The sequence below is a fragment of the Myxocyprinus asiaticus genome, chromosome 23, assembly GCF_019703515.2.
Source record: "Myxocyprinus asiaticus isolate MX2 ecotype Aquarium Trade chromosome 23, UBuf_Myxa_2, whole genome shotgun sequence".
Classification (NCBI taxonomy): domain Eukaryota; kingdom Metazoa; phylum Chordata; class Actinopteri; order Cypriniformes; family Catostomidae; genus Myxocyprinus; species Myxocyprinus asiaticus.
In genome coordinates, this window is record NC_059366.1 from 35,870,149 (window position 1) to 35,894,558 (window position 24,410).

Here is a 24,410-nt window from a genome sequence, read left to right on the forward strand (position 1 = left end):
TTCCATGGTCACTTCTGTAGGAAGTCCTGTCCTGTAGAGACCAGGTTTAGTTGATGGAGAGGACCTGAATGAGAGCAGGAGGCATGACTACAACTGAACATTCTGACTGAAGCAGCACTGTGTCCCAAACAGCACAGCAATGCTTTAAACACAGTTCATGAGTCCTGCTGGGGAGCTCTAAGCTACAAGTTTGGGACACAGTCTGACAGTTGTCCTGACCAGCCCAGAGGACTGGGGACAGCAGGACAGGGTCATAAGGTCACAGGATTATGAGTTTGAGTCCTCTGCTTCTCTGTAACAGTACTGCCCTAAAGTGCAAAAAGGCCCTAAACACTCACCACACACTATTAAGACACACAAACTTTACACTGGTCCACACCAAACACTCTACAACAGTTTGTGAATCCGATGGGTCTTAGATTGAGATTGTCAGTAGATACATCAGCAACACAGCTACTGGGCTGCCACAACGCCAAAGTGGGAAGTGACAGTTTAACCCGTGGGCAGATGTGTCACTTTGTAGAGAATACTTAGTAGCACACGCACGCATGCATCATGACATTTGTCCTAAGCATGGTCAAGGCGAATGGTTTTCAGACACTTGTTGAGATGTTTAGTTGTTTTGTTCAGTACTGACATTGAAGGCACATTAAGAGTCTGTGGGTCATTTTAAGTATCGGTAAAGGGGCGGGGCTTGTGACAAATCATGAATACGTGAGATTGCCTTGAAGGGGTGGGGTTAAGACATCATATTGGCATTAAATAATGTGAGGAAAAAGATCTCACGAAAATGTCAGTGTGTTCACCTGAAGGGTACAATCTCTGGTCAAGTCAAGGCTGTGAGTTAAAGGCAACTGAAGAGAGGCTTGCTGGTCACGCAACAAGCCAAAACACTCTGACTTGCAACCATAAAAACATCCTCAGCAGAGTCTGACAGTGTGAAAGGCCTCAGAACAGCATTTCCATCCGTGACTGTGCTGTTGATAAGCACATGATCTTTTGTAGCTCTGCAAGCTGAACATGACTTGAGTGATTTTCTAGTAGCAAGTGAAAAATAAATCATAATCACATTCCTCATGAGGATGACCGTCTTCAGGTTTCTAGTATGCTCAGATTGTCTGGTTCCAGGTTAAATGTTGTTAAAACACACATACATACACACCTTTCCATTTTAGGGTGGGATTTTCCGTCTTTTATTCATTGCTGTCCCTATTGTCTACTAGTGAGAGAGTGTGTAAAGATGGCTGTGAAAGAGTGTGTGTTGTTTGAGAGAGTTCTCTCTTATAAGTCTTGGGTGGAAGTTTTGGCAGCGCGGGGGTGGAGTTGTGCCGAGGTGGTATGGGTGGGGGCAGATGACACAGAATGGGCTGACTGACGCTGGGTGTGCAGGGGCGCCGAGGCACGCGTGGAGAAGGCGTACCAGGGGGCGGTGCGCGGGGAGATGGGGTGCTGGGCGGGGTATTGGGAGTGCTGGGACAGCTGGTGAAATCCCAGTGGAAACGGCCCACTGGAGATGGCTGCAGATTCACCGGGTAGTTGATGAAGATCTCGGGCGGGCGTTGTGGAACTGGCGGAGGTGTGTCAGGCAGGGGATCGCGTGGAGGAGGGGGAGGAGGGCTCGGCAGTGGCCCATCTGTTGGTCCGTTTATCACTGGAACACGGGGCTGCAAGCGAGGAGGAGGAGGCAGTCGTGGTGGAATGGCAGGAGGACTTTCAGACCTGGAACTCAACTTCACACAGGACAGATTGCACTCATAAGAATATGATCAAAACTTTCGGTAGCTCCAGAAATGGGCTAAATAAATCTTACTAGGTAGTTGGTGAGGAGACAAAAAATACAAATAACGATACTTATATATTAATGCAGTTAATGCATTAACCGCTTGAAATGTTGCAATTTGTTCTTACAGTATATTAAATTACAACTGCATCTGATGCAGCTAACTTTTTTGTGGTTTATTATCATGCAGTAACACACTGACATAGTGACTGGTGTAAATGTCATCATAAAATCAGAGACCCCTCAAAATCCGAACTCAAGTGGTCAAAGGAGTCGCATTTGTGCGATCAGGTGTAAACAGCGATGTGTCTCGCCTGTGATCGGATCACCCGAGATGCAGCTTAATTCCAGGAGTAAATAGGATCTATATTACCTTTGTCTCTGAAGAGGTGTCTTTCCTGCGGGGGGGCAGTGGAGGGGGTTTAAGAAGCTCATCGCTCAACTGGTGTAAACTACCACACGATACAGACTGAAACCCTGATAAAGAGAGAATACACTCATACACAGTCTTTAATTTTGACACATAGCGTAGGATTGCTCTACTTAGGACTGGGAAAATAATGACTGCACACTTACTGGACTGGGGCAGCAAAACTTGGGCAAATATGGTGTTGTTACCTGCAGAAAAAAAACAAAAACAAAACAGTATTTCAGTTAATGTTTTCTAAAAAAAAAAAAAAAAAAATAAAAAATCACATTTGCAATGTCATTTAGCTGACTTTTTAGCAACTTAATGCACTTGCAGATTCAGTCCCATAGGAAGTGTCTGAGGATAATTGTCCTGCTCAAGAGAAAAATGGCAATAAAATCGAACTGTGATCTCCACAGCTCTCACCATAGGAGCTGCTCAGGTCGTGCTCCATGAAGACAGAGTTGAGGTCTGAGCTGGCGGACTGTGGAGGGGTGGGTGTGTTAGGAGAGGTGGGAAGAGAAGCAGGTGTCTCTGGTTCTGTCTCTGCGATGCTTCTGAAGGTGATTTTGTGGGGTGGTTCTCTTTCTAATGGCACTGGGTGACCCTTCAGCGTTCCACCCCCTCCTGCCGCCTGCCGTACTGGCCGAACACCAGGAGACTTTAGAGAATATGTAGTCTTTCTGGGCTACAGAGGACAACACAGTTGTAAAACAGACAAAGACCTAGACCACCTCTACCCATAAATTTACAAATGTACACATTACCCATTACCATTTTTTTGGTCACAACATAATTCCTATTCACTTACATTTGTGTTGTTTCATAGAAAATAGTACTAATAACGAATGAGTATGCATCCTAACTTTTAACTGGTACAATATAAAATTTAGTTTCTTAAACACAAGCTCACAAATCTAGGCGGCTGTTTGCAGTTCCGTGGTTCAATCTCTAGAGACTTGTTGAACAGGTAGTCAGAAAACTCCTTCTCACTCATGTTTCCCATTGGATTCAAATTTTCAAAAAATCTCTGCAAGACAAAAAGACAAACTCTTAATTCATGAGAATGAGAGAGAGGGAGAAAGACAAAGAGAGAGAAAAAATAGAAACCTTAATATCATGTTCTACTTTGAGGCAGTAGGGTTGGTTCTGGTACTGCTGGATTTCTCCAGTGATTTCTGCTACTTTGCGTCTCTTGCTGAAATTAATCAGCTCTTTTCCATCACGCTTTAGGAAATCTGGATTTCCTTCCTCAGTCTTCAGAATGTTAGTAAGGTAGATACCTGAAGAGACAGCAAGCGGAAAGAAAAGACTTCAGAATGCTCACAAGCAAAGTCTGACATGTTTTAACACTTTTTCACGGGTCTCAGGGTGGTTTGCAAGAATTTTGGCTTATATGTGCCAGACTCCTATAAAGCAAACCACACCTCATATAAGGAAATGATAAGAATTATTGACTCATCCATGGTGTGATTTGCTTATAATGTGCATTGTGGGGGCCTGGGGAGCTCAGCAAGTATTGACGCTGACTATCACCTCTGGAGTCGCGAGTTCGAATTCAGGGTGTGCTGAGTGACTCCAGCGAGGTCTCTTAAGCAACCAAATTGGCTCGGTTGCTAGGGAGGGCAGAGTCACATGGGTTAACCTCCTCGTGGTCACGATTAGTGGTTCTCGCTCTCAATGGGGCGCGTGGTAAGTTGTGTGTGGATCGTGGAGAGTAGCATGGGCCTCCACATGCGGAGTCTCCGCGATGTCATGCACAACAAGCCACGTGATAGGATGCATGGATTGGCAGTCTCAGAAGCGTTGGCAACTGAGACTTGTCCTCCACCACGTAACCGCACCACCACGAGGACCTAGTAAGTAGTGGGAATTGAGCATTCCAAATTGGGAAAAAAGGGGATAAAATAAATAAATAAATATAAAAAAATTATGTGCATTGTAAAAGCAAATTTGTCCAGGTTCACTTTAAGTACTTCCAAATATTACTGGCTGTGAATTTATTGGCATACAACACAAAAAATGACCCTGTCAGGGGAGTGGCCTACTCTATTTTTAGCCAATCAAGGAATGCTCTCTGACTTACATGTTCAGGTTTGCTGACAAGTCTTGGAGGGTAGGTTTTTGAGAGAGAGTGTGTGGAAGAATGGAAGGGAGTGGTCTAATTCAGTGGTCTAGCAGAAATTTTAATTATTTAAATACTGCACACATATTTGTTTATAGAAATGCTAATTGTTTTACATTCAGCTCTTTTCTTTTACCAAAAAAAGGTACACAAGGTGGGTTGATGGATTTGAGCTTGGCGAGGTATTTTTTAAAATGATCCTGACTGAGCTCAACAGCTTCCTCAAGAATCTTCCTCTTCCTCTCCGGTACGGCCTGCGTACATTAAACAACAAAAGTACATATGCCATTATTATCATCTGTCATTTATATATCATTCAGTTAGACTGTATGTGCATAATAAATAAGGGTGTATAGGTTACCTCAAAGGTGTGGTCCAGGCGATACACCGGTACAGAGTTGATGGCGCTTACAATCTCTAAAACTCCATTAAAGTTATTGAGCTCCTGAAACACCTGCAGAATCTCAATAATACGAGAGAATACAGCAACCCTCTCGTCCACATTTTCTGCCTCCACTATACATCTGAGAAAGAAAAAGTCACAAAGTGTTTCAAGAGCAAGAATTTACCTGACAATATCATGAAAGCAAGCAACAAGACTAGAGATGGTTTATCGGCATTGTCCATAAGCCAGATTGAACATCTTGTAATGTTAATGGGAAACTAGTTACTCACTTTTCGAACCAAAGTGTGAGGTTGGTGGTGTGTCTGATCATTCTCAGCAAGTTGGGAGAATTCTTCTCTTTGTCTTCCTTTGTCCAAACACTACCTACCAGCTCAGATGGACGAACGGCTCTACACACACACACACACACACACTATTTGGTCAACATATTGGCTCTTACTCATTTGTATCTGCAGTTTTGATTGACTGTGTCTCACCTGTACAGATCAGACTCTAGCAGTGTTAATTGACGAGCGATTTCAATGGGATGAAGGGTCATGAGGTCAAAGGTGTCGACCTGCCCAGGGCGGCTGATGTGCCATTCAATAGGAGGCGGCGGGCTCTCAAAGGTGATGTTGTGACTGATGCCATTAGACTGAGTTTGTATCTTCCGCCTCATGATCTTACTGATAGACTCCACCCACTTACGCATTGATTTACCTGAAAAACATATGCACAAAACACAAACATTCATCAACACTCAAGTTTTTGATTTGTGTGCAGTCTCAATGACCATGTGTTGTATAAGTATGTGTGTACACATGTGGTAATGTATGTCATGGTGGGTGTATTGTTTTTAGAGACTGTGTGTGTGTGTGTGTGTGTGTGTGTGTGTGTGTGTGTACCTCTAAGCTGTGTGGTGCTGGTGAGGTATTCTTCAAGTCTGTGAAGGAGTTCAGGATCATTCTCAAAGTCATAAAAGTGATGTTCCACCCACTGACGGAAAACATTCAGAACCCTAATGACACACAAGTACACACACACACATCAGACTGACAGTATTGGTGTTGATGGACAGCAGGGCCATGGAGTTATGAGTTTACAACAGCTCAATCATTGAAATGAGCACAGACTGTATGAAATGACGTGTATTAGTGTGTTATGCGTGTTTTACCTGAGTTGGACAGGCTGAACATATTCTCTGCGAAATCTCTGGAGCTCAGCTGCCATTGGCTGCTCTCCATTCCAGAGTGCCTCTCGGTCCGCCTCTGATGGCTCGGGCTCTGGAATCTCTATCCTGAATCATCATGGGAAAACAAGTGAAATTAAATTACACACATAGGCACCTCAACATGAAAGGTAAACGCAACAGGCAACAGTAGACAATGCAGAGTTTACGAACCTCTGTTGTGTAACCAACATTTGTACAACTGTAACAAACTCCCAGATAGGCAAAGGTTCTGGATGTGAACATTTTAGGGTGAAGTTGTGAATAACTCAACAGAATTCCTCTCTAATTGGCTGATACTTCTTCACCAATAATTCTTGCTCAGCAGTGTTTTGCGAAGACTTAGCAATCTAATGAGTAAGATGCTAGAATTTTTTTTTTTTTTTTACAAAAGTGTACAATACGGCCCCTCAAAAGCTGAGTGAGTTTGTTTACTGTTGTGACATGTATCATTTGATCAAGGGCTGACTGTATGGTATGGCTGTGTATAAGACTCAAGAAGCTTTACCTTTCTATCAGTAGTGTGAGCAGGTCTTGTGGTTTACAGAAGGAGCGATATGTAGTCAGAAACGTACGTACAAAATTTGGGTCTAAGTGGAAAAGAGAAACAGTACTTATAAAGACACACAGCAACACACACAAATAACAAATACCTATATAAACCAAACTACACACATCCTCAGAATGACCTTGGCCATTACTAGGCTGACATTTTACACTGATCTCAGGTGTGTGTCTGTGGATTTGATCTGTACCTGCGTACATGTGGTACGTCAGTCTTTCAATAAGCTTGACAACTGTTCCGGCTTTTATAATGGGGATTCCAGTCTTGCTCTGTGCTCCCTCTTCAAACACAATGTTTTCTTCAGAGTCCTGAATGGCAAACCTGTAAATGTCCGGTGACGGCAACCTCAGTGGTTGTGCCTGTTCCTCGCGTAGCAGGACAGTGTCCAGCATGCGGTCAAGAGTGGGACGATACTGCAGAGTGACCAGCGCAGCCATCCACGCAGTCTTCTCTTCCGCCGAACGGGCGCAGAACACAGCACCGCTGTCCTCACGCCCCACCAGCTCAAATGCGTGACGAAACTCTGTTGAATCCTCACGGTCTACAATGCGATATTTACGCAACACAAACTTCTCTTTTAGACGAAACTCTGCCCCACTGCCCGCCCCCGGCAACCGGGAGCTCTGATTGGCTTTGCAGCTGATCATAAGGCCATCAAACAGGAAGTTGTGTCGTTCGTGCTTGGCACCGGCCCGTAAGAGTGCCCCTTCCAGGATGAACTGGCTGCAGCACTGGCCAATATCTCTGCCCTCCCAGCCATCAATACTCCTCTGGATGTCATTCATACGCTTTATAGCTGCCTGCTTGCTACGAGACGCGCGACTATATAACCGATATAGGGGTTCCCTAAGAGAAAAATACATGAGAGACAGAAATGGAGTTTTGGTATAAACACACAGGATGCTCTTTGGAATCAGTGGTGCTGAACGAGTGAGTGTGTTTTACCCTTGTTTGCGCCGTGGTTGGTGTTTAGCATAAATGCGTTCTATGCTGCTCTGTAGGTTGAGCAGTGCAGTTTGAGACTGTTTTAAACACTCTCTGTCATCCTGGTCCTCACTTTGCTCCTGTAATTGCTACAGAAACAATCGTACACAAACCATAATTAACACAATTTACATACCTACAGTTTATGGAGTATGAATGTGTTTAATTCTCACCTGTAACAGTTCAAAGTAGTGCATACAGTGGTAAACTGGAACCATCATCAACTGAGGAAGCACATACTGCACTGCCTCCTTGAAACCCTCTGCTATTGACTGAAACATACAAACATAACACAGGCTCACGAATGAATTAAACATAACTTGTTTGTTTACAAGACGACTCCACAGGGTAGGCTACCTTTTAAATTGAAGTTCAAGAAGTATACTCAGTTTAGGATTTAATCAAGGTGTGTGATCTCTTTTCGATGAAATTTCGCCAGTTTCATCGTGTTCAGCGAACATTAGACTCCACTGAAATACTTTTTTGTGACGCTCCACAGTCCAGCTTAATAGGTGGCGGTAATGCACCATAAGCTGGATTGCCAACCACCAATAAACATCACATGAATAAGAAATACTTCCTTGCCCGTGTCAGCAAGTTAGCAGATGTGACAGCACTTTGGATCATGAAAAATGTTGGATCCAAAAAAACATTACTAAATAGTACATAAAGGTACATAAATAAACAGCAATGGTGTTGATGTCGGAGTTGTTGTTGCATTCATTCAATAGCAGTATTGCATTGTCAATGCTGTCTTGTTCGCTACACAATATCATTATAGCCTGATTGATAGCTAGCTAGCTTGCGGCTACCTAGTCTCATTTCTGGTTTACATGACAGCAGGGCAAGGTAGCCGCTAGTCAGCTAATGGTTCAGTTAGCTAGTTGTGTGTATAACTTTGCAGAACTGTTAGTGTTTTTAACGACACACACCTGATCTGATCAGCTACATGTACAACATAAGCTAAATATGGCAAATTACTCAAAGTTTATCATCGATATCAAATAATTTCCCCCCCCAATAAATACACTATATTGCCAAAAGTATTCGCTCACCCATCCAAATAATTGAATTCAGGTGTTCCAATCACTTCCATGGCCACAGGTGTATAAAAGGAAGCACCTAGGCATGCAGACTGCTTCTACAAACATTTGTGAAAGAATGGGCCGCTCTCAGGAGCTCAGTGAATTCCAGCGTGGTACTGTGATAGGATGCCACCTGTGCAACAAGTCCAGTCGTGAAATTTCCTCGCTACTAAATATACCACAGTCAACTGTCAGTGGTATTATAACAAAGTGGAAGCGATTGGGAATGACAGCAACTCAGCCACGAAGTGATAGGCCACGTAAATTGACAGAGCGGGGTCAGCGGATGCTGAGGCGCATAGTGCGCAGAGGTCGCCAACTTTCTGCAGAGTCAATTGCTACAGACCTCCAAAGTTCATGTGGCCTTCAGATTAGCTCAAGAACAGTGCGTAGAGAGCTTCATGGAATGGGTTTCCATGGCCGAGCAGCTGCATCTAAGCCATACATCACCATGTGCAATGCAAAGCGTCGGATGCAGTGGTGTAAAGCACGCCGCCACTGGACTCTAGAGCAGTGGAGACGCGTTCTCTGGAGTGACTAATCACGCTTCTCCATCTGGCAATCTGATGGACGAGTCTGGGTTTGGCGGTTGCCAGGAGAACGGTACTTGTCTGACTGCATTGTGCCAACTGTGAAGTTTGGTGGAGGGGGATTATGGTGTGGGGTTGTTTTTCAGGAGCTGGGCTTGGCCCCTTAGTTCCAGTGAAAGGATCTCTGAATGCTTCAGCATACCAAGAGATTTTGGACAATTCCATGCTCCCAACTTGTGGGAACAGTTTGGGGATGGCCCCTTCCTGTTCCAACATGACTGCGCACCAGTGCACAAAGCAAGGTCCATAAAGACATGGATGAGCGAGTTTGGTGTGGAAGAACTTGACTGGCCTGCACAGAGTCCTGACCTCAACCCGATAGAGCACCTTTGGGATGAATTAGAGCGAAGACTGCGAGCCAGGCCTTCTCGTCCAACATCAGTGTCTGACCTCACAAATGCGCTTCTGGAAGAATGGTCAAAAATTCCCATAAACACACTCCTAAACCTTGTGGAAAGCCTTCCCAGAAGAGTTGAAGCTGTTATAGCTGCAAAGGGTGGGTCGACGTCATATTAAACCCTATGGATTAAGAATGGGATGTCACTTAAGTTCATATGCGTCTAAAGGCAGATGAGCGAATACTTTTGGCAATATAGTGTATCTATATCGTTTTAACACCGAGCCCTACTGCCTAACATTTTGTGTTTCATGCAAGACAGAAAGTCATACAGGTTTGGAACAACATGAGTAAATGGATAAGTAAACAATAACAGAATTTTCATTTTTTAGGTGAACTCTTTAAAACACACACACAACCCTCAGTGTCTGGAGATATTGCCTATTTGATAGGTTTGTAATTTACATATGGTCAAAAAAAATCTCTTTCATCCAGTCAGGTGAAGAACAAAGGAGAGGTGGGTAGAGTAGCCAAAAACTGTACTCAAGTAAAAATACAATTACTTAAAATAATTACTCAAATATTAGTAAAAGTAATTGTTAATAATTACTTGAGTAAGAGTAAAAAAGTATCCAATTAAAATAATACTCAAGTAGTAACTAGTTACTTTCATATGTAACATAATGGATGTTTAATCTCCAATATTCAATTACATAAACATTTAACATGTATTACATAATACTACTAATATAATTTTTTTGAATAATAATAATTATTATTATTATTATTATTATTGGAAATTCTTTCATCATTCACCCTAATGTTGTTCTAAACCTGTATGTCTTTCTTCAATGCAACACAATTAAGGAGATGTCAGATAGAATGTTAGCCTCAGTCACCATTTACTGCATGTTTTTTCCTCCACATTTGAAAAGGGAATGGTGACTATGACTGTCAGTCCCTAACATTCTGTCTAACATTTTTTGGGGGGTTCCACAAAATACAGAAAGTCACACAGGTGTGGAACAACATGAGGGCGGGTAAATGACAGTACCATAAACATTAATTTATGGCTGAACTATCACTTTAAGGACACTTGTCAGATTTGGACAAATCTGTCAATTAGAAGAAAAGTTTGGAAACCAGTTTCTAGTAATCATTACGGTGAAAAACGTGAACAATATTCCACAGGCCCAATCATATATAATGCTGAATAAAAAGAAGCAAGATCATACTTTTATTAATGGCTACCTGAATGGATTCTTAGTTCAGTTACAGTATTATCAGTGTAGAAAGAATTTAATCATTAGTACTGTACAGTAAGTGTAACTGCACCTTATCTCTGTATTTGGAAGCGTGTTAGGCTTATTTAATTAGAGCTTGTTCTCTGTTGTCCATGAGAAAAACGTGCCGCATCTGTCAAACGCCTAGTTGCTGTGTGTGCAGTGTGCACGCCTAGAGATTCGCTCCAGTAAACATGCACGCATGCGATAGGCAGAGCAAAAGGCATTTACACAACACAGATGTTAACATGGATTTATACAGTAGACATGGATATATTTCAACACTGATATAAAAATGTACACTTAGAAACTGAGGTCATGAGTGTCCATAGTTACAGAATCACCCTGAAAATGATTTATCACAATCGCTAAAACTCACCGGAACAAGTTTTCTTAAGTTGGAGCTGCAATTCTAATGTTGAAATATCCACTTGTCTTGGTGTAAAATGAAGGCTTTGCATGACAAAAGAAAGAGTTTTTTTTTGAGTGCTTGCTGCTGCTGCAGTGAACTTGACTCGAGTGACAGAGCGCCACTGTAAAGCACTGTCGTAAAAGTCCAATTCAAAAATTTCTCAATAAATAACGCATTTATTAAAACTTATTTAATTAAAACCAGTAATGTAACGAAAGGAAAGTTGCCCATTGTAACAAAGTAAAACATTTTCATTAGAAATTTGAGTAAAAGTAAAAATTACCCAATATTAAACCTACTCTTAAAAGTACATTTTCTCCCAAAATGTACTCAAGTAAATGTAGGCCATTACTACCCACCTCTGCAACTAAGTGAACCAATCAGAGGCCAAGTTTTTTGGTGCTGACCTGAAAGTGCAGAGCAACAGTTGGGCGGGACATCAGAGTGTTGAAATGCTGACAGAATTCTTTGGAGAGGATGTCCTGAGAGAGTGTCTCATAAGGATCAAATGCCTGCTCCTGTTCACAACACACGTATACACAAATATTTCTAACAGTACAGAATTATCCTTCCAGAGGTCTGTGGAGGAGCAGAATGAGAATGAGTGTCTGTGTGTTTATCTGCACCTCAGCGAGGTCTTCGAAGCAGCTGCCCACAAGGGGGTGTGGACTACCATCAGCTGTCATTTCTACGGCATCTTCGATCAGACCCAACAGCTTCGCCGTCAACTCGTGAACTTCCAGAATATTACTGAACGCCAGCTCCACATCCTACACACATCACAATCGAGAAAAACTGGAAATGTAAATGACAATAAAAATAATACAGGATTCAAAACAAAAAAAATTATGGTCTAAAGAATGTCTTTTTACACATCAACATAAAGTCTGGTCTACATTACAACATATTCTGGCCAAGAACTGCCCAATTAGAGCAACTAGATCTTCCTTGGAAGCACTTATTGAAGTGGCCTGGGAACTTGTAAACATGACTTTGTTTACCGGTGGACTGAAGAAGACATTTGCACCCTGACAAGTTGGCCAATCAGATTGGATCTTGACATTTGTGTGTGCAATATGCCATCTGAGGCTAAGACTAAGAGCGTTTTCACTAAGAGCTCATTTGGAGCATTTGTTTTGGAACCTGATGTGTTGTCTCCCTAAGTTCATATAATTTAGCCACACTCGGATCTGCACCAAAACAATCGGTCTGAGACAACCTGAACCTCTCGGTCCGATTGCAAACAAACTCAGGAGTGGTTCGCTTGTGTTGACAATGCATTTGACCCATCAGACCAACAAACCAAACAATATCCCTATAAAAATCATGAGCATACCTGATGGATCTATGGAGAAGAAACCTCTAGGTCAGCACATCACTGTAATTTATATTCAAAACGTGGATATCAGCCCTCTACACTGCGAGTAAATCACACACATATGCGAGTAAACTGCGTGCTATGTGACTAAAACAAGTCCGTTATTAGCCACTGGCGAGTAAATATTAACATTTCACTCGCCAGTGATTGAGTTGTGCAGTGTCGAAACACAGAGACCCTTTCACTGAATAAAAAGCAGGTGATCAAGAAGCTGAAGTCAGCCTCGTCTTTCCACAGACATCACCCAGAGCAGCTCTGTTCAGAGCGCGTGAAGATGAACCGCTTTTCAAGTGCTCTAATGTGTGTGCCACCTACAGAGGCTCGCACAAAACCCCTGTGAAAATGTAAAAGAGGTATAAACTTATTAATTTCATTGTGAACACAAAGCGCTCCAATTTCACTTTTGTTTAATGACCATGTAGTGGCAAAAGTGCATGGTCATTGCAGGTTCATTCACGCAGTGTTAATGACATGCAGCAGTGACGTGCACAGACCCAAGCAGGGATGGGGCGGAAGGATAAAAAAAGGGCACTGATTTATTTTTGAGTAGTAATTATAAATACTTAACTAATTTCTTTGCTTTTTGAGTATTTAACCATTATCTTGTATATACTGTACATCATTTTTTCTATTTTTCCTTTATCACAAATAATATAGCCTATTCTGGGGTCTGGGTAGCTCAGCGAGTATTGACGCTGACTGCCACCGCTGGAGTCGCAAGTTCGAATCCGGGGTGTGCTGAGTGACTCCAGCCAGGCCTCCTAAGCAACCAAATTGGCCCGGTTGCTAGGGAGGGTAGAGTCACGTGGGGTAACCTCCTCGTGGTCGCGATTAGTGGTTCTCGCTCTCAATGGGGCGCGTGGTAAGTTGTGCGTGGATCGCGGAGAGTAGCATGAGCCTCCACATGCGGAGTCTCCGCGGTGTCATGCACGACGAGCCACGTGATAAGTTGCGCAGATTGACAGTCTCAGAAGCGGAGGCAACTGAGACTTGTCCTCCGCCACCCGCATTGAGGTGAGTAACCGCGCCACCACAAGGACCTACTAAGTAGTGGGAATTGGGCGTTCCAAATTGGGAGAAAAGGGGATAAAAATAAATAAATAACAGCCTATTCTGTTATATTTCTCACAAAAAGCCCCACTTATTTATTTATTTTCAGACATGGTCTGTGATAACCCCATGTCTATGACATGTCATAGTAAAAACCAAACTGGCTTTGGCTGAACCTGACAGCTCCTTCAGTTAATTCATGTCAATATTCTATAAAAGACAAATTTTATTTATATTACTGAAAGCGATGCTACCGCTCCCATTATAATTCATAAATCTGTCTACACTAGTGGAATGTGATGTCGGAAATGTGGTAGCAATCGAGTATTATTCTTTTGATGAACTTACAGCATAATACATGGAGTGGATTTTTATCTGACCTGTTACTTGTCTGAGGTAACAGCACTTCGATGCTCCAGGGTGAATTCAAAACTGCGGGAGGGGATGCCACTCGAAAGTGAGAAAATGAATCTTTGCTCAGAGGGCCCTTCCACAAGACTGTTAGCGAAGGGTACATTCATACAGTAATGCCATGTTTCCTTCAGAGTACCCACTTCAAGGGCTCTGCAGTTCAGAGTGAGTACAGGGCATAGGGAGGATCACTTGCGATTTACAAAGAAATCTCATAACACATTATTACTGTGATTGTGAGATTATGACGAGATTTTAATTTTGTTTTATTTAACTATTTTAATTTAATTATTAAAATTGCTCCCCTTTTTCTGGATGACCAAAAGGGCACCTTTAGGTTTGCAGCCCCTGCTGCCCACGTTCTGTGCACGTCAGTGACACGCAGTGACACACAGGAGGAGATGCCCACCTACTCTATTTCTGTGGAGAAGATAAAATGCAAGAAACAGAATTTCAAAGTCTTTCTTCATGAGAAATAAGGGCTTGTGAGTTAATCGGAGAGCCTTTAAAATAATGTGTGAAAGTGAAGAATTTACGGCAGAAATATTTTACTACTGCATAATATAACACTGTATAATATAATATAATACACTCACCAACCACTTTATTAGGTACACCTACTTATTCATGCTATTATCTAATAAGCAAATCATGTGGCAGCAGTGCAGTGCATAAAATCATGCAGATATGGGTCTGGAGCTTCAGTTAAAGGAATAGTTCACCCAAAAATGAAAATTCTCTCATTATTCACTTACCCTGATGCCATCCCAGATGTGTATGACTGTCTTTCTTCAGCAGAGCACAAATTAAGATTTTTAGAAAAATGTTTAAGCTATGCAGGGCCTTATAATATACTGCAAGTAAACGGGTGCTATCAGGCTGCTGGCTGGTTGATGGTCCAAAAGGCATATTTAGGCAGCATAAAAGTAATCCACACGACTCCAGTCGATCAATTAATGTCTTCTGAAGCAAATCGATAGGTTGGTGTAACAAATGGATAATTGTATTTTTTTTTTTTTACTTTAAATCGTTGCTTCTGGCCAACTCTCGAGTGACGTTCGTTCCTTTGTTGTATACAAAGCGCGCACTTCTGACTTCTCGCGTGAACATGCCATAGTGCTTGCGTCGCTGATGTGTCAACTCCTGGCAATTTTTTTTTTTTTTTTTGGGAGTTTCTCCCTTTTCTCCCCAATCTGGAATGCCCAATTCCCAATGCACTCCAAGTCCTCGTGGTGGCGTAGTGACTCGCCTCAATCCGAGTGGCGGAGGATGAATCTCAGTTGCCTCCGCATCGGAGACCGTCAATCCACGCATTTTATCACATGGCTTGTTGAGCGCGTGTGGCGGCTTCACGCTATTCTCCATGGCATCTACGCACAACTCACCACACCCCCACCGAGAAGCACATTATAGTGACCACGACGAGGTTAACCCAAAGTGACTCTACCCACCCTAGCAACCAGGCCAATTGGTTGCTTAGGAAGCCTGACTGGAGTCACTCAGCATGCCGGAAGCGATTTTTTAAAGGTTAATAAATGTTTATTATCGATTTGTTTCTTACACCAACCTATATTTGCTTCAGAAGACATTAATTGATCGACTGGAATTGTGTGGATTACTTTATTGCTGCTTAAATATGCCTTTTGGATCGTCAAAGAGCAAGCATGTTTACTTACATTATAAGGACCTATAGAGCTTAAACATTTTTCTAAAATCTTACTTTGAGTTCTGCTGAAGAAAAAAAAAAAAAAAAAGTCATACACATCTGGGATGGCATCAGGGTAAGTGAATAATGAGAGAATTTTCATTTCTGGATGAACTATTCCTTTAATGTTCATATCAACCATCAGAATGGGGAAAAAATGTGATCTCAGTGATTTAGACTGTGGTATGATTGTTGGTGCCAGGCGGGCTGGTTTGAGTATTTCTGTAACTGCTGATCTCCTGTGATTTTCACACACAACAGTCTCTAGAGTTTACTCTAGATTGGCAGTTGTGCGTGAAAATCCCAGGAGATCAGCAGTTACAGAAATACTCAAACCAGCCCGCCTGGCACCAACAGTCATGCCACATGTGTGAAAACGTCAAATGGACAAAGACTAAATCTGAAAAATAAGAAATATATATTGTATTTATTTTGAAATATTTTGAGAATTAAAATATTATTTAAAAAATTTATACTTTTATATTTTAAATTTGATTGTCATTCATACGTTTTTGAAGCCTGAAAAGGAAATCATATACCCTTATTTTATTATATGACCCAAGCTAATATGACTTTTTTGTGTGCATGAAGCACACAGTGACAGTTTGTACTGTATGACAATTAATCGTCATATTCGTGAAAGACCTAAAACAGACAATTAATCGGCATAGCTCTAAAACAGACTATTCATCGTCATAATCGCATTTATTTATTTATTTTCTGGTTGGACGCTAGGTGGTACTATGGGGTAATTTTCGTTAAGCAGGGTTAGAGTTAAGCCTACACAATAAGGCATGACACCTTGATTTTAAACTTTGAACTTTATTTTTTAACTAAAAATTCAAATGAAACTGGAAAAAAATTAAGTGCAATTAAAATGTGTGTTGTTCAACTTTTGAAAGATTGCTTTACAACAGTTGTGAAGGGCAACATCTCTTTGGCAAAGAACCTACTTCATCTGTGCATTCTCTACTGGTTGGGTATTTCGTTGTCCGGGAAATACATCATGTGTGCGAATAAATTAGTTTTGTTCCCTCCTTCACAATATATATATATATCTCACTATCTCGCAACATCTAGTTACATCAGCAACCGTGAATATTCTTGATTTAGTGATTTTGCATTGAAAATTAATTTATTTAAAAATGAAGCCTTTAAATCAAATACATTTCTAAATTCAAATTGCACTCCAAACGAAACGAAAAATCAATTAAAAAAATTTAAATGTAAAATTAATAATTATATTGATGATAATAATCACTGTTCAAGTTGAATGTGTTTTTGTATTATTTTATATTTTAATCACAGATTTATAGGCTGCAGAGTTGTGGTCACAATAAACTGCTCTGTGGAAATAAAGCGAACTGAACTCAAAGCACCTCCTGAGCTGAGATGTCTGAGGTTATTTGCAGCACTCATAGACGATACTGTTCTTGCAACAACAACAAAAATAATCACAAGACAGAAACAAAGAAAGAGTGAGAACCTTTTACATGCGCGTTCCACGAGACTACATGCCTCCGTACAAGCAGCGTGTCATACATGCGCATAGACGGCTTTTCTGTCATCTGTTTTTAATAATATAATAAAGTGTTTCTTCAATTGTGTGTCTATGGGCAAATTATTTGTAATATTAATTTGATAATAATAATAATAGCCTAATAATAATAATAAAAATAACTGAATACATTAATGGGAAAACGAGCCAAATATCGTCGACATCGTCAAAGGCATCAGCTATTGGTGATCACTCTGACCATCGTCAATCCCCAAGATCATCGTCTGTCAGCACAACCCTAATATAAATTTCTCTCTATAAATTAACAAAATGTTCAGAGTCTCCTTGCTGGTTTTTCCGACTCATATTGAATCATTACCACTTTTGCCGGTGTCGCTGCGGCTCGCTTCGTGCATGCGCTTGTAAAACTTAGATTTTAAAGGCTCATTATTACGGTTTAGTATTTCTCTGTAATGTAGAACAGTGTTAGCAATGTTACTTATAACATTCTTTCTCAGCCCTGGAACTCAAAACCATTTTCTGATGCCCCCCAAAATATATATATTTAAGTAATTAAATGAATATCATAAATGTGCGACAACTAGTCGACTAATGGCTTAAACTAACGACTACTAGTTGACTAGGAAAATCTTTGGTCAGGGGCAGCCCTAAAAATAACCATGACGTAAATTTTACAACTCATATTCATCCAAGTGATGGATAATGTTTATTTGGAGTGCAACTTCTGACTGGAACGTACATTCTGTACCATGCAGTGACATTTTACAAAACCGTGACATAAACAATACTTGAATATTTGTACCCACATTTTTACAGGTATATCACATTGACACAATTTTACAGGTATATCATTTTAAGCTGTATATCGATGTATGAGCTAAATCCCAGAACACCGTACAAACATTCAGACCAATGAGGAGACAATTTGCTCACATGTGACTTTGATTAACATAGTTTTGGTCCATTTTGAAATGTTGCCTTGTGAAAGTGAACCAAACCAAGAAGAAAATGCAACACTGTAACAAATGTAACACCTGTTTCAGAACAAATCTGAGCTACAGGTCTGGAAACGCCCTAAAGCATGTATAACTCAAAGTTGTGAAGAATCAAATTCCTGTGATTTTCAATATAAGAGAGAAAACCATCAGACCGTTTTTGAAATTTTTTGAACTACAGTAGATGTGGTAAAATCACAGTAATTCATGGCCTCTTGTGGCTTATTGTCTAAATATACACACTTCAGAAGGACTTGAAGGGCATTTACATGGAGAGCGATTATAAGAAGATCAAAGTTCAACTAGCTAATTTTCACCGCATCGCCTTAAATCTCCAACTCTGCAAATAGATGTCAGCGTGAATACCCCATCACACAGCCAGCACATTCTGATTGATCGGAAGAACTCACCTGAGCAGAGAAAAGTTTGCCATTGGACATAAAGGCCTGGCGGAATACTTTAATGATGAGATCGAGTTCCCGCAGATACTGGCGCTCCTCAGCAATCTCCAGACGCACCAAGTCATCATATGTGAGCTCACCAGAGGAAGACACCTCCTCTACACCCTGAGACACCAATCCCATCTCCTCTTCCTGATCAAACATATCCATTAACACCTAAAACCACACACAAAATTATTAGGACTGTTAATAGGTTCAAATAACTCATAAAACATAATCACATAAAATGTGATTACTCTCAGGATTTTTTGTGGTTAATCTTGAATTTACTTAAATCTATTCACTTTTAATGAATGTCTACAGTGGGCTTCTCATAACATTAGTTGGTCAATGACATGATGAAAAAAAGTATCACAGAGAGGACCCCTATAGACCATCAAGACAATGAATCATGGTCAGTAAATCTCACAAAATTTCAGGTAACTTGATCTTTTTATTACACATCAAGGTTAGTTCAGGTTGTCAAATGGAATTACTTTTAAGTAGAAGTACTTTTACCTTGAAAACAGTGTTTAAAAACATTTTACAACATCCACTTTACAAAGTCTGGATCCTTTTAGTTTCACAGACTGACCATCACGCAACTTTCATCAAGAGCTACACAGATTTGATCCATCCAAGCTGATACAATGCGCACTTCAGAGGAAGAACTATGTGCACTTAACAGGAAATCGCTGGATATGGGAAAGTTTTGTGAGGTTTGAGGAATTTAATCTTTGAAAGATAAATAATAGTTTTGTTTAAATGAGATATCCACATACTTGCTGATGATATATGATAATAGTGTTATTATTATCTGCTTTTCTATCATTGGACACGGCAGTTAAAAGTTACAAGAAATCGTCCAGGAGAGATGAAGAATGAATCCGGTCTTTAATTGCGGTGACCAAGGTCGTAGATTTGGCTTGAACATTTGGGGGGGGGGGGTATTGCAGCGTGAAGCATTTGCATGTTTCCATTGATCATGGTTTAAATAATGGGGGGGGGGGTTACCTCCCCCCAGAATCTATGCCCCTGGCAGTGACAGGATGGCATGTTACAACGGTTGTTTACATATCACAGAAGGCTCCTTTAAATCCAAGCACAATTCTTGGAGCCATCAAGGCTTGAGTATGTAATCGGCAAACTACATCAGCCGATGCCGATAATTTAATATTCACAAATATTGTCTGATTTATCGCCCTCTGCAATATATATGGTCAGCCACTACTCATATTGTAACACATAACATCCTTTACAGAAGCAGTCATTTTATATACACACACTCTCAGTCATGCATCCATGTACACCTGCATGCACACAAACACACACACACACATTTCTGACCTTGTCAGCACACATGGAGACAGTGATGTCCTGCTGGCTGATCTCGTAATGTCGAATGTTGCTCACATAGTTTCCAGCCAGCTTGAGAATGTCGGCTGAGATGTACTCCAGCACAGCAACGATATAGAGACACACATGATAGTCAATCTTATAGCCCAGCACCTCCTGCACACACAACACCAAATTAATGTTACTCTGTGAGTGTTTTAGGAGCAGTATGTGACTGTTGTGGATGAAGTAAGATGTGTTTTGAGTGTTTCACACCTTCAGTAATGGATGTATCTTATCGACTGGCAGCAGCAGTGGGTTCCTTCGTTTGCGTTTCTCTATCGCAGCCTGAGCATCTGCCATGGCCCATTTATCGATGGGATTCGGGAACGTCTTCTGGACACGCTCCTGCGAACACACACCAAGCCAAAGGTGACAAAACTGATCAGGTGCACACATTTTGCTGGATTCTGTGCTTGTATTTGTGTCTGCAACTATTTCAGATTCAATCCAGGGCTGTGTGTTTAGTTCTGTATCACATAGTGTTGGAATGTGTGTTAAGGATGTGTGTTATGACCAAAATCTCAGTAAGAGTAATTTCATATCACAGTAACGGTATATTTCACAGTACAATTATTTTTGCTGCAAATTCAATGATAAAATAGAATAAATAATAATCCAGTGGGTAATCCAGTAAACTGAATACTTAATAAAAATGCAATAATATAAAGATTCTTCACCTCATTTGATTAATTTTCATTGAACTTAAATGGATACAACCCAGAAGATCAGATTATTAAAAACAAAATACTGACAATTTGGCCAATTATTTCACAATTATAACATTTGATTTAAAACAAAAGACTCTGTCTGATACAGTAAAACTAATATAAAACAGAGTACTGACCTGGGCTGGGTATTGATATAGATTTCCCGATTTGATTCGAAGTCACAAGCTCTTGATTTAATGCGATTCTGATTTTGACTAGATTCCTATTCATATGGGTATATTTCATATACTATGTAATATGTTTCTTTTTTAAATGCATAATTAGAACTATTTACATTGAATTGTAGAATCTGAACAATTACAAGCCAGTGGCTAATCACAGACATTTTTAGACACAAAGTCCAAAATTTAGTTGCATAATATGCAAGTGATTTTACTCGCATTGTAGTAATAAGCCTAAATTCTGATTCGATGATCCACAGTCATCCAGGATATTACAACCTGCACCTGGACATAAATTCTATATTAATACAGAAAGTTGCAGTGTTGCACAGCAATCGCAAACAACTACATTCCTCTTCACGTTGTCCCTTCTTCCTCGTCCCGACTTGTTTGGGACATGCATCATTCCACATTGCTCTCATGTGCAAATAACACAAACTAGTCCTGCCCACTAATAGCTGCAGTATAAATGGCATATCAAAATCTCTACCATCTGACACATTTCTTCCATCATACTGCCCAGCCCTATTGTGTGTGTGTGTATGTACCTCGACATCAGCTATAGTTCTGGGCTGTGTGACACACAGCTTGTTCAGGAGCTGTAGTATGAGCACCTCAATGTGCTGAAGGGCGTCTTCTTTAGCTGACAGGTTTGGATGCACTTGTAACTGCACCTGCACATATTAAAACATTCAAGCGACATTACAGCAACTTCAATTTTATACTTAAACAGGTAAACAAAAAAGCATTCAAACAGGATCACTAAAACAAATGAAAAAAACGAGAAAGATAAATATTTTTTTTTTTAAAAGGCATTTAACTGTCAGATGATAATGTGTCAGATGTTCCTGCATCATTGTATGTGTGAGTGTGTACAGTAGAGAGGGGTTTGGGATCTACGGTAAGTTCATGCACACATTTATACATAAACACACATGAAATTACACAGAAACAAAAGGCAGCATGACATCATCTGACACACACTGATTTGCACACACACCTTCTCAGCTCTAAGATGGGTGGACAAATTCAAAAACTCACGTTCCCATGGAACCCCCACCCCACCTTACTGGGCTGTGTCCTCAAATAGGAATGCAGTCTGTTCAGGTACAGTGGCAAAACCAGTTACAGAGAGAGATAGAGAAAGATAGACAGAGAGAACATGCAAACAGTAGCCGAGTAGCAGTATAGAAACATAGCATGTGTTATGACAGGTGAAAGGTGCAAGGCTATAGGTTAGAATACACGTTTAATTCACTTCTAGTCAAACAGCGAAATACTGACCAAGACAAAAGCAAATGCATGCTTGCAAATAGACCCGCAAATATACAGATGAGAGATGGGTTGTGCTCTCTGCTCTAGTGTCTGGTTACATGCTGTCTTCCATTAGGCACTGAGAGCTACTCTACTGGGACCCCTGAACACACACACACACACACACAGATACAAACACACTCTACCCCTCTGTCTTCACCAGGGATGGGGGGATTATAGTAGCAGACAGAGAAGCATTGATGTGGAGAATGGGAGACTGAGAGTAAGCAGAGAAAATGAGAGATGTGGAAAAGGGAGAGTGTCAGCCCAGAGTGTTAAACAGGATGGGGACATGCATATCACCTCTAGGTTTAAAATAAAGATTTTCTGCACATTTGTGTAATTAAGATTTAGGTCTTGAGGCATAATACAGCTGATATAAAAGAAATAAAAGTATGTGTTCAATGTCAGTATTATATCAAGAGTTCTAGAGTCAAGGAAAACCTTTTACTACTTCAGAGATCAGTTATTCTTGCTTTATGCAAATAAAAATGGATTCTGTAAATGTCAGTGAATCTGTGTTGTTGATAAATAAAATGTAATGTGTCTCAGTGAGTTCAGTCTGTGTGCATAAATGCATACGAGTTTGTTTGGCTTAGAACTGGAAGTAACTTTAGTTTTTTCCAGGTATCAAACGCATCATTTGTCTTTCTCTCAAACACAACACAACCACATACCCACCATCTGCTCTCTGAGTCAGCTGATGGTGTGCAGACATCATTTGGTGTATTAATATGGATCTTGAGAAGAATGGGCAGGATGGAAGGGAGATCTGGATTAAATGTGTCATATATTTCTGGCAGGGGAAGCCCAGTGATATTTCAGTACACCAGCTGTAAACTCATATCTACATACTCTCTTGCACGAATTTAGGAGTAAATGCACATGACAATAATATATTGGTACGGTTGATAAAAGCCCCAGTCAGCTCCAAAAATAAAATAAAAAACAAAGATCCTGGACATGTCAAGTCAAAGTGAGTGGAGCTGTATTGTTTTTAGACCATGCATCTTGCACAACAGCATCTTTCAGAAACATCTCAAAACGGACACTATGTGCAACACAAAACAATTGTGCAAATCACCAGGGAAAACTCTACTGTTCTACAGAAAGAAAAGAGAAACTTAATAGAGCACTGACACTTTAAGCTTGAAATTCACCATAAAACGGCAATAATGTATCTCAGATAGACTAAAGTGAGAATCAAGGACCGAACGGTGTCAGTTTGGTGTTGGGTCGGTACCTTTCGCAACGCCTGCACGAACAGGCCTCGCCATCTCGCGCTGTTCTCCTCGCTGTAGCTGAAGTCGTGCTGCATGCCTGCGGCCGCCGCGCGCTCTGCTCCGCATCGGCCCCGCGCGCTCCCAACTCCGGGAACAACCACACAACTTTAACCGTTCTCACGGCGCGCGCACACACACACACACACACACACACACACACACAAAATAACTCTACCACATTTACGGGCCAGTAAGACTTTTGGACATGTCAAATAGCTGATAATGTGTTTAAAAATCAAAAGATTAAAAAGGCAGTTTCAAAGAGTATGAAAGTGTCCGCCTCTCTGTCCTGTCAGAGCCGTTGGAGTGTCTCGGGCGTCTCGCGCTGCGCTCGTACGCTAATTAGCCGCTAACACACCAAGATTAGCCTCACATGCTAGTCGGGCAGCTCGCCCAGCTGCTCCTCAAACAGGTCAGTCGCTGATTATACCATCTCCTTTAGCGCGATGTCATGTCGTTCACACGGGGGTAACGTTAGAAAGGAAGTGTCGAGTGTCGTCAGGCTGCTGTTGTCTCGCTGTGCTGTGTCAGCGGTTAACAGCAGCACATCTGGCGGCTCTGTGGCCTCGAGACTCGTCATGAAGCGCGCGAGTAAGAGTTTCTCCAGCGCGGGGACTGCGCGAGGCTGTCATGTTGTGGGAGTTCTTCTGTTGGCCATATTCCAAACACGCAAACAAACGAGCCGCACTACTTTGTCTGAATCCGTTATATTCCGATGAGAATAAGAGGGGTGTTCGTGTCTTTGTTTTTGGCAACGTCCGAGTCGTCCCGATTCAATTCCGCCGTGGTCCGCTCGTGTCCATGACGGTGTAATCACAGCTGCTCACTGCTCGCGCTTCTCGCAT

General features: G+C 41.2%; 1 protein-coding gene across 1 annotated transcript; it reads right to left on the reverse strand.

Moving 5' to 3' along the window:
- Positions 1 to 1,186: 1,186 nt before the first annotated feature.
- Positions 1,187 to 24,409, reverse strand: LOC127413882 (son of sevenless homolog 2-like). Its single transcript, XM_051651428.1, has 23 exons — positions 23,526 to 24,409; positions 21,517 to 21,642; positions 20,293 to 20,424; positions 20,029 to 20,193; positions 18,652 to 18,858; positions 11,810 to 11,953; positions 11,591 to 11,701; positions 7,650 to 7,748; positions 7,438 to 7,565; positions 6,683 to 7,338; positions 6,436 to 6,517; positions 5,874 to 5,996; positions 5,605 to 5,717; positions 5,197 to 5,419; positions 4,990 to 5,109; positions 4,676 to 4,838; positions 4,451 to 4,568; positions 3,300 to 3,472; positions 3,103 to 3,219; positions 2,616 to 2,877; positions 2,357 to 2,398; positions 2,154 to 2,257; positions 1,187 to 1,730 (listed from the first exon to the last, which is right to left on the reverse strand). Exons 1-23 carry the CDS (start codon positions 23,598 to 23,600, stop codon positions 1,194 to 1,196), a joined length of 4,020 nt encoding a protein of 1,339 aa, XP_051507388.1. The 5' UTR covers positions 23,601 to 24,409; the 3' UTR covers positions 1,187 to 1,193.
- Between the last annotated feature and the right edge of the window lies 1 nt (position 24,410).